General features: G+C 47.5%; 1 protein-coding gene across 1 annotated transcript in view; it reads left to right on the top strand.

Moving 5' to 3' along the window:
• Positions 1 to 10,000, top strand: part of myo10l3 (myosin X, like 3) — a 44,749-nt gene that overhangs the window by 21,679 nt on the left and 13,070 nt on the right. The window contains exons 17-21 of the mRNA XM_030787624.1: positions 2,512 to 2,594; positions 2,780 to 2,888; positions 3,709 to 3,789; positions 6,637 to 6,761; positions 7,114 to 7,228. Coding sequence (XP_030643484.1) covers positions 2,512 to 2,594; positions 2,780 to 2,888; positions 3,709 to 3,789; positions 6,637 to 6,761; positions 7,114 to 7,228 — 513 coding nt within the window. The remainder of the gene's footprint in view (positions 1 to 2,511; positions 2,595 to 2,779; positions 2,889 to 3,708; positions 3,790 to 6,636; positions 6,762 to 7,113; positions 7,229 to 10,000) is intronic.

Genomic DNA, 10,000 nt, shown 5'->3' with positions numbered 1-10,000 from the left:
TCATACAACATATCAGCTCCAAGCATTGTTCTCCATCCGCCCCCCCCCCCTCTCTTTCCCACACACACATATACACACACACACACACACGCACACACTAAGATGCCTGACTCCCATACAGGCACACACAGACACAGACCAACACACACACACAAACACATGCACAAAGAAAGACACTTACACACGCTTGCATACACGGCCTTACACACACACACGCACATATAAACATACAGAAGGACCCAGACACAGTTTGTGATTTTTCAGTGTACGCCGTGTGAAAAGAACAGTCGTTAGTCGTTTTGCTGGCAGATTTGTGAGAGACAATGCTGTTTGCTTATGTTTCATTTTTAGAATAGAACCTGGACGTATACGGTGTGTTAGGGCAGCCCGCTGAGAGGTCGAGTGCCCAGGGAAGAATAGGAGAGCCCTTAACACACTTATACTCATACACATACACACACACACACACTCTCACACACACACACACACACACACACACACTCACACACACACACCTAGGTGCTAGGTGTCCACAGTCTGTGCTGCTGCCCCCTATAGCGATCAGGTAACTCCTGAACTGCATGGACACAGTGGACATTTTGCCCCTCAGGGGAGCCACAACAGGAGGACTGGATCCTCCTGCTCCTCCTTTTCTCCTCCTCTCCTCACTCCGCTACATCAGGATGAATGAAATAGCAGACTGAGCGCTGACAGAGGAGCGGTGTTGACAGAGAGGAGAGGGAGATGCGGAGTGCAGGGAGTCAGATGCTGGCATTGAGAGAATGACCTTTCACAGGCAGACACAGTGTCTCAGTAACCGAGTGTGTCTAGGTACATTATGCGTTTCGCCGATCGTCCGGTCGCTCTGAGGAGGGCCGTTGTTTTTACCCCCCCCCCCCCCCCCCCCCCACCCCTCTACTTCTGCCTTTCTCCCACACTCTCTTGCTCTCTCTCTCACACTCTATGTTTCTCTCTCTCTTTGTCTGACTCCCTCTCTCTCTCGCTCTCTCACTTTCTCGTCTCTGTCTTAGGAGTCTGTAAGTGAAAGCAGTCTCTGTTATTACCAAAACACTCTCCTTTTATAAGAGAAATACAATAAGAACCTTGGCTCTTGCCAGCACAACACACAACACATTAACAACGGCATTTCCCTCCATTCTCATTCTCCAACGGATGAACACATTTGGACCGACATCATATGAGTAACTCATTTAGCTCAGGAGCGTGAACGAAACCGCACACACGTTAAACATGTCGTAACATTATCGTGTCCCTGGTGTGGGCTTGTCCACACACACCGTAACAAGTCCAACTGTCCAAATTCCCTGCGAGGCGTCAGTGTCTGTAGAGGATCACTCCGCAGGCACGGAGCCATAGACGGTGGTTCGTGTTCGGGTCAGGTTCATCTGGCGCGGTCCTATCGACGCAGGAGGAGCTGGAGGCCAGTAATTAACCTGTTAGTGATATAAATATCGGCGCTCTCCGTGAGGGATCCCGTCTCACATGCCATAGAGGGGAGTGTATCAGAGAGTGTGGGGATCAGCGGAGGAATGTGCCGCTGTGGCTAATGCCATGAGCCAGTAAATTCTCCACAGGTGACCGCATTAGCACGGCTCTGGGCTCCCCTCACCGCTCACCGTGGAGTTGACTTTGTTCACGCTGTTGTGGAGGCTCTCTTTCTCTCTCTCTCTCTTTTTTTCTCTCTCTCTCTCTCTCTCTCTCTCTCTCTCTCTCCCTCTCTCTCTCCCAGGTTTTGTCTTTCTCTCTCTCTTTTTCTCTCTCTCATCACACAGATCAAGCTGCTTTGAAGAGAGTGCAGGAGTCAGGGCCGATATTGTTCCCTTTGTCTAAGCAATAGTTGATTAGCTGCTTTGCCTCACTTACACACACAGACATGCATATATGCACATATACAAACGTAAACAGACATGTGTACGCACACACACAAACAAACACACACACACAGTTATGCATACATACATGCATAAACAACCAGACACATGCACGCGCACATACACACACACGGACACAAAGATGTCCGACTGACATTCAGAAAAAAAAATATTACTGATCTCTATGAAGTTGAGTTTGTGTCTTTTTGTATCTACTGAGTTTGTGTCTCTGTTTATCTATTGAGTTTCGATCCCTGTGTATCTATTGAGTTTGTGTCTCTGTGTATCTATTGAGTTTGTGTCCCTGTGTATCTGTTGAGTTTGTGTCTTTGTGTATCTGCTGAATTTGTGTTTCTGTGGATTTACTGAGTTTGTGTCCCTGTGTATCTGTTGAGTTTGTGTCTTTGTGTATCTGCTGAATTTGTGTTTCTGTGGATTTACTGAGTTTGTGTCTCTGTGTATCTGTTGAGTTTGTGTCTTTGTGTATCTGTTGAGTTTGTGTTTCTGTGGCTTTATTGAGTTTGTGTCCCTGTGTATCTGTTGACTTTGTGTCTTTGTGTATCTGCTGAATTTGTGTTTCTTTGGATTTACTGAGTTTGTGTCTCTGTGTGTCTCCCAGGTGTTGTATGACGTGCGGGGAATTCTGGAAAAGAACAGAGACACATTCAGAGATGACATTTTAAACATGCTGAAAGACAGCAGGTGGGATACACTAATGCACTCCAGTCCTCTGATCCCAGATCAGTCTCTCCTGTATGCATACAGCATCAAACAATAAACAAAGGACACAGTGGAAAGAAAAAAAACAAGCCTATTTTCAGCATAGAGGGAAGTTGCCAGGTTGTTGACTGGTGAAAGCGGATTAATGGATGAGATTTGTTCTGCAGGTTGGACTTCATCTATGATCTGTTCGAGAGGGTCGGCAGTCGGAACGGAGAGGACACTATGAAAATGGGCACAGCGAGACGCAAGCCCACCGTCAGTTCCCAGTTCAGGGTAAGACCGTCTGTCACCAATTCATCTCTGACTCGTTTTTTTTTTTTTTTTTTTTTAAACTGTGCTTTATTGCTGATTTGATATATCTTCAAGGAATTGTTTTTATGAAGTATGGACACTGTTTCCAAATTTTATGTCACAGAAGAAAAGTGTGGGAATCTGTGTGCGTGTGCGTGTATGTGTTTGTGTGTGCGCGCGCACTTGTGTGTGTGTGCATATGTGTGTATGTGCGTGGGTTTATGTGCAGTGTGCATGCACGTGTGTGTTTGTGTTTGTGTGTGTGCGTGCATGTACACGTGTGTGCATGTGTCTGTGTGTGTATGTGTGAGTGTGTGTGCGTGTGTGTGAGTGTGTATGTGTGTGTGTGTGCGCGCGCGCCCATTGAATGGAGGGTGCGATCTGGTGTTTTTCGAGAGGGGTCGGCTTTACATGTCATAACTGCCGTGAGAGAGATTTGGCCAGCTGCCCTGCACTGCAGCTCCTAATGCTGAGGGATTACCCTTGGCTGAGGTGAGAGGGGACGGCCAGGGGCGTCGCATGTTCCCCTGTCATTAAAGACCTGGCTGGAGACAGTCAGTCTGAGGGGGGGGCTGCTCAATGCCAGGTTTAAGGGCCCTTGATGTGACTGGGTAAATGCTGGTCCTGTCACACAAGCTTTTATTTGTTCTTCTCGACAGACGATGCGGGACGAACAAGCAAATACCCGCTGTGACCTCTGAACAGAGTCCGAGTTTTCTGCCGCTGCCTGGATGGCGGTGGTGTTGCTGTGTTATTGTTGTGTAATCTAACATTGTCCTGCATGTGTGTTTATGTCTCTCAGGATTCTCTTCACGCCCTGATGGCCACTCTGAGCGTCTCCAACCCCTTCTTTGTCCGCTGCATCAAACCCAACATGGAAAAGGTAGGGCTGGCTAGCACGCATTTATTTAAAAAAAGAAAAAAAAAAAAAAAGGATCTCCTTAGCTTCAACACACACACACACACACACACGCGCACACACACACACACACACACGCACACACACACACATACACACACACACACACACCCACACGCACACACACACCCACACGCACACACACACACACACACACGCGCACACACACACACACACACACACACACACACAGAGCTTATTCATTTGAGCTTCTAGTTGAATCATGCAAAGTTCCAAATGTCATTTTTAAGCATAGTCTAGTCTGTCCTCCCACTCTGATAATGGAATAAGGAACGTCTTGTTTCTGAATCCTTGAAGGTCCCCAACGAGGGGAAAGAAAAATTTGGCAGCTTCTTAATGCCAAATTGTCATATTTTGGCTCAGAGACGGGCTCTGTTACAATTTTTTTTTTTTGCACAAGACAGCGTGTTCTGAGGGCCTTTTTCTGTCCGTGTAAACGTGTCTCATTGTGCTCCTGTAGAATCCCGTTCATGGCCACTGCCAGCGCATTCTGAAAGCCCAAGGCTCCTGACGCCGGGGTCAGAGTTCACGGCTGGCTTTTTCAGCTGCAGTTAGCCGACCGTTACCCCCCTGACCCGCGGCAGAGGAATGTCAAGATAGCACAGAGAGGACTGTAAAACACCCTAAAGAACAGCCAAAGGCGTTGTGTCCTTTTTCCGTGTGCTACAACAGTATGAGCCAAAGCAAAGCACACATTGTCGCCTATATAACAATTCTTCCCGATAGATTAAATGTCTATAAAGTGTTCCCATTGTTTTGGGAAGAGTATCAAGTTGGCAGAAAGCTCCCTGCGGGATTATTGCATTGTTATAGTTCTCTAGGCGAGCTTTATTTGGCACTGTTTCTGCCTCTACGCTACAATTCCTCATTCTCTCTCTTTTGTTTTCGACACCACGGCAGTCCACCTCTCGTCTCATCCATCTGTTGGCTGAGAGATGTCCGCCGTTGGCCTTGTCCTGCAGGGACACAGTTCAGTTAGGAGAATGTTAATCCTAAAGAACAATAGCAGCCAGCAAACACCCACACCTGGTCTCAGCTGAATGCAGTTTCACCTTCTCTACAGCAGGATACAGCTTTACCCAGTTAGACTATATCTGTCCCCACACTGCTGGACACAGCTTTACCCAGTTAGACTGCATGTGTTCCCACAGTGATGGGTATGGCTTTAGCCAGTTAGACTACATCTGTCCCCACAGTGATGGGTACGGCTTTACCCAGTTAGACTACATCTGTCCCCACACTGCTGGATACAGCTTTACCCAGTTAGACTTCATCTGTCCCCACAGTGATGGACACAGCTTTACCCAGTTAGACTATATCTGTTCCCACAGTGATGGGTATGGCTTTATCCAGTTAGACTACATCTGTCCCCATAGTGGGGCGAATAGCTTTACCCAGTTAGACTACATCTGTCCCCACAGTGATGGATACAGCTTTACCCAGTTAGACTACATCTGTTCCCACAGTGATGGGTATGGCTTTACCCAGTTAGACTTCATCTGTTCCCACAGTGATGGGTATGGCTTTATCCAGTTAGACTACATCTGTCCCCATAGTGGGGCGAATAGCTTTACCCAGTTAGACTACATCTGTCCCCACAGTGATGGATACAGCTTTACCCAGTTAGACTGCATGTGTTCCCACAGTGATGGGTATGGCTTTACCCAGTTAGACTACATCTGTCCCCACAGTGATGGACACAGCTTTATCCAGTTAGACTACATCTGCCCCCACAGTGATGGGTATGGCTTTACCCAGTTAGACGACATATGCCCCCACAGTGATGGGTATGGCTTTACCCAGTTAGACGACATCTGTTCCCACAGTGATGCATATGGCTTTACCCAGTTAGACGACATCTGTTCCCACAGTGATGCATATGGCTTTACCCAGTTAGACGACATCTGTCCCCACAGTGATGGGAATAGCTTTACCCAGTTTGAGGACATTTGTCCCAACAATGCTGGATATAGCTTTACCCACTTAGACGACATCTACGCAACACAACTCCCACATATTACCACAACAGACAATGCACCCACTCAGTGAAAGAGCTCAGAGCTGAGCTCAGGGCTGTGTAGGCTGGAGAGCAGGGGACAGAGGAAATTGCCACTAGACACGCTTAGAACGTTCTGGTCTTCTGCGGTGCTAAGTGACGCCAGATGCCCCCCCCCCCCCCCCCCCCCCCTCCGTAACTAACAATGGTCACCATTCCTCCGAAGCTTTGCGTGATTTTTAGAAATGCCAAACGGGACAAGCGGCACCAATAAATTCGAGGCAGAGTTCATTGCACCAGTTATTCGATAGCCGGAGCAGCATACGGGGGAGGGGAGGGGAGAGGAAAAAAAAAAAAAAACATGACGCAATAGCAGCATGTACAATAGATTTAATGAATCCAGACTGAAAGGCTTCTGTGACCTGCGGCGGTTCAGGTGGCTACCTCAGTCGTCTTTTCTTCTTTGATTACCTGTGAGCGTGGCGCACACCACAAAGACGAGTGTAGAACAGATGACGGATAGATAGAGAAAGGGAACCGTCCTCTCTCCACCTCATCTCATCTCGTTCTCGCCAGGGGACATGCCTCACAGTGTGTTTAGTCTACTTCATGTATGGTGGTAGCGGTTCGCCCAGTGGTAACCTGAATGCTTGTTTCAGTTTTCAGTTCGAGGTTGCCGTGGTCGCGTCACGCGCGTGCGGTCGGGTTCCGAACGGAACGCGTACGTCCGACCCTGCAGGCGGATCAGGTCACCTGTTGTACACCTCCCCCTTTTTCTTTTTTCTTTTTTCTAGAATGCGAATAAATTTGATCCAGACATCGTCCTGAATCAACTGCGTTACTCTGGAATGTTGGAGACGGTGAAGATCCGTCGGGCTGGGTTCCCTGTCCGCAGGACATTCCAAGACTTCCTCAGCAGGTGAGGGGGGGAAGAGAGCTACTAATTAAACTACAGTTTTAATTTAGAACTGGCCCATCAGACCTGACAAACAATATCCAGTAATCCCACCACCCTGTGTGGAATTGAAGTATTGATGGTTTTGTTATTATTTTTTGGAATGTCAGGGATGTAGACACACATTTTACAACACTGCAGTAAATGAAGGCAAATATTTAGTACAGTTTTACTAAGTTACTGGAAAACGTGTTTTTGAAGTGTAATCGGTCACTGGAAACAGTCGTGAGTAGCGACGCAGTGACGCTCATTGTGCGTCTTTATAATGTGTGACCCCCCCCCCCCCCCCCCCTCCCCTCCTCCTCTTTTTGCTTAGATACACAATACTCCTGAAGGACAAAAGTCAGGCAGGAGATGAGAGAAAGAAGTGCACAGACCTCCTCACCGCGTATGACGCATCCAGGAAAGAGTGGCAGCTGGGCAAGACAAAGGTACGGCCGTGCCAGCGTCAGAACCACACCCTGTTCCCGACACCCGTGACCCAGGGCATGCGGGGTTCTGTTACAGGAACGTTGACATGAAAGACACACACACACGAGAGCCGTACAGACTGAAACAGAGCGGGGACGGCGACGCGGACGAGGCGCGCCTGTTAGCGATCGCTCGTAACGACGTCTCTGCCAGTCGTGAGAATTGCGGATTTGCGTACTGCAGTTTGCAAGGCATTCAGCGTGAATTATTTCTGCTGTTTTGTTTTATTGGGGAATTGAGGGGAGTGATGTTTTAAATTTAGAGAGACGTTTAACAATAAGGCAATACCAAACATTCTGGGGTGATTTTTCATAGGTTCAGAGTAGCGGCCGTGGTTTTTATGTCACGGGGTCAGAGGAGCAGGGCCGATATGGTTTTCCCAAATATGTCAGCAGGGACAGTAATTAAAGTTTCAAACTCTTTGACTCTCTGACTCAAACCCTGTCTCTCAGCTCTGGAACACTGTAGTGACTCAGCCTCTTAAGCTCCGCCCTTCCACACAGTCGCCTCTGTGGGTTTTGTACATTGTTGCGGTCTGAGATGGTTTACGCAGATTGGAAGAGTGGCGTAGCATTGGGACAAGACCCTAGTGGAGTGACTCAGCTGTGGTCGTGGTGACTTTCTCTTTGACTGGAGCCAGTTTGTCCCAGTTTGAGAGAAACATGACTGGGGGCGACCCTGGTGTGGTGCTGCTGGGAAGCGGCAGATCTGGATCCTCAGCTGGAAGGTTGAGAGGCAGGTCTTTGGCTTGATTGTAATCTGCCGTGATAAGACAGATCTGTCTGTGTATGTCTGTGTGTGTGTGATTGTGTGTGTGATGGTGTGATTGTTGGAGTTATTGTGTGTGTGTGTGTGTGTGTGTGTGTGTTTGTGTGTGTGTGTGTGTGTTTGATTGTGTGTGTGTGTGTGTTTGATTGTGTGTGTGTGTGTGTGTGTGTGTTTGTATGTGTGATTGTGTGTGTGTGTGTCTGTGTGTGTATAGAAAGGCTGGGTAGCCCTTATACTTCACTGGTTATTGTGGAGCTGACTGTTTGTTTTCCCTTCTTTCACTCTGTTGAGCTGTTCTTTCTGTCTCTCTCTCTCTCTCTCTCTCTCTCTCACGCTACAGCCGAGATTCACAGAGGGAGGAGGGTACCTCTGATTCACGCCTTTGACCCCACCCCCCGCCACCCACCCCCCACACCCCCAACCCACCACTACCAACACTACCCTTCCCCCAACTTCGCCACAGAAACTTATGATCCACAGTTCCCCAGAAGATGAGTCACCCAGTGCTGACTCCTTCTGCACTGAACTGAGAGCAGAATTCTTTCAAGGCCTTTTGCCACTAAAAATGCAGAGTGGCCCTGAAGAGACGCACTCTCTGTGTCCCCGTGAACAGTGGTGTCCATTCATTCTTATCTTGTAAGTCGGTAAATTATTCACCCTCCTCGACCCGCGTTTGAGCGTGGCGGTGTCACATATTAAACGATCTGTTGGAGACAGGTCCGTTTTTTTTTTTTTTCGTCTTCTGTGTTCCCTTTACTGTAAGACGAGCACGGAGGTTTTCGAGAGAACAGGAAGGAACTGTAAATAAAGGACGTTCCTCTGCCCTTGGTTTCCTCTTTGTTCCTCAACATTAATTGAAGCCAACGCGTTTCTCATTATTTCCTCTGGGCTCTTGTGGTTTTAACCGTCCGCATGATCACTACATCTCTTTCTATTTCTAAATTAGTGGTATATTTATTGTGGTATAAACTTTGTAGGGATTTAATAAAACCTAGTTGATGCAAACTATTAAAAAAAGAGCTCCTAAGAAATATAATATTAATAGTTTTAAGGGTGTAGATAGAGTTCCACCCTCTCTTTCTCTCACCCACTGGCAGAGAGAGCAACAGGCTCTGTCACATTTAACCCACACACACACACACACACACACACACACACACAGACACTCGCACACCCACAAATACACACACACACAAACATACACACACACACACAGCACAGACACTCGCACAAACACACACACACACACGCACACACACACACACACACAGACACTCGCGCACACACACACAGCCCTTGGTGAAAAGAGTCATACCTTGCTAGTTGTTTAGCTGTAAAAAGGCTATATTGTTCTATGAAAGGACCAAGACTGGATGACTCCAATTTGTCTGTAAGGGTCATCAATGCGGCGAAAAGGAACCTTAAGTCAAAAAGCAGTAACTCTTTCTCCCCCATACCAGATGTTCATTCTCATTCAGGTTAACACACCGGCATGCTGGAATGGACGCTCACAAAATCAGATCAGTAACAGAACAGTGGAGCAGGACTGGACCAAACAGGGCACTAAACTGTAAATACTCAGTAAATAATAAATAAATAATCAGTAAATAATCAGTCTTCTCTCTTCATCTCAGCTGTTTCCCAGCACTCCCAACCCTGAACAAACGCAGTGTCTTTACGCCCCCGCTTATGATTCCCCCAAAATACATCTGTCCCGCAGATCACGGGTTACGTGTGCACCATGTCAGTCAGTAAGACGCACCATGGATGTATTTCCAGAGTCTTTCCAATGACATGCTCATCCATCTCATCTGTCACTGCTCATGTCCCCAGCTCACACCAACAGCTAATGCCTTTCATTAAAGGTGAGACAGATGCTAAATCTGCCTGTGGAAAGTTCTGGTGAGGAGTTTCTTGCGTGTGACAAGAGGAGGTAGATTAGCCTACTAAAATGTAAAATGTAA

Source organism: Chanos chanos, chromosome 10 (assembly GCF_902362185.1).
Source record: "Chanos chanos chromosome 10, fChaCha1.1, whole genome shotgun sequence".
Lineage (NCBI taxonomy): Eukaryota > Metazoa > Chordata > Actinopteri > Gonorynchiformes > Chanidae > Chanos > Chanos chanos.
The sequence above is the reverse complement of the archived record's forward strand: the minus strand, read 5'-3'. Positions and strand labels throughout refer to the sequence as shown.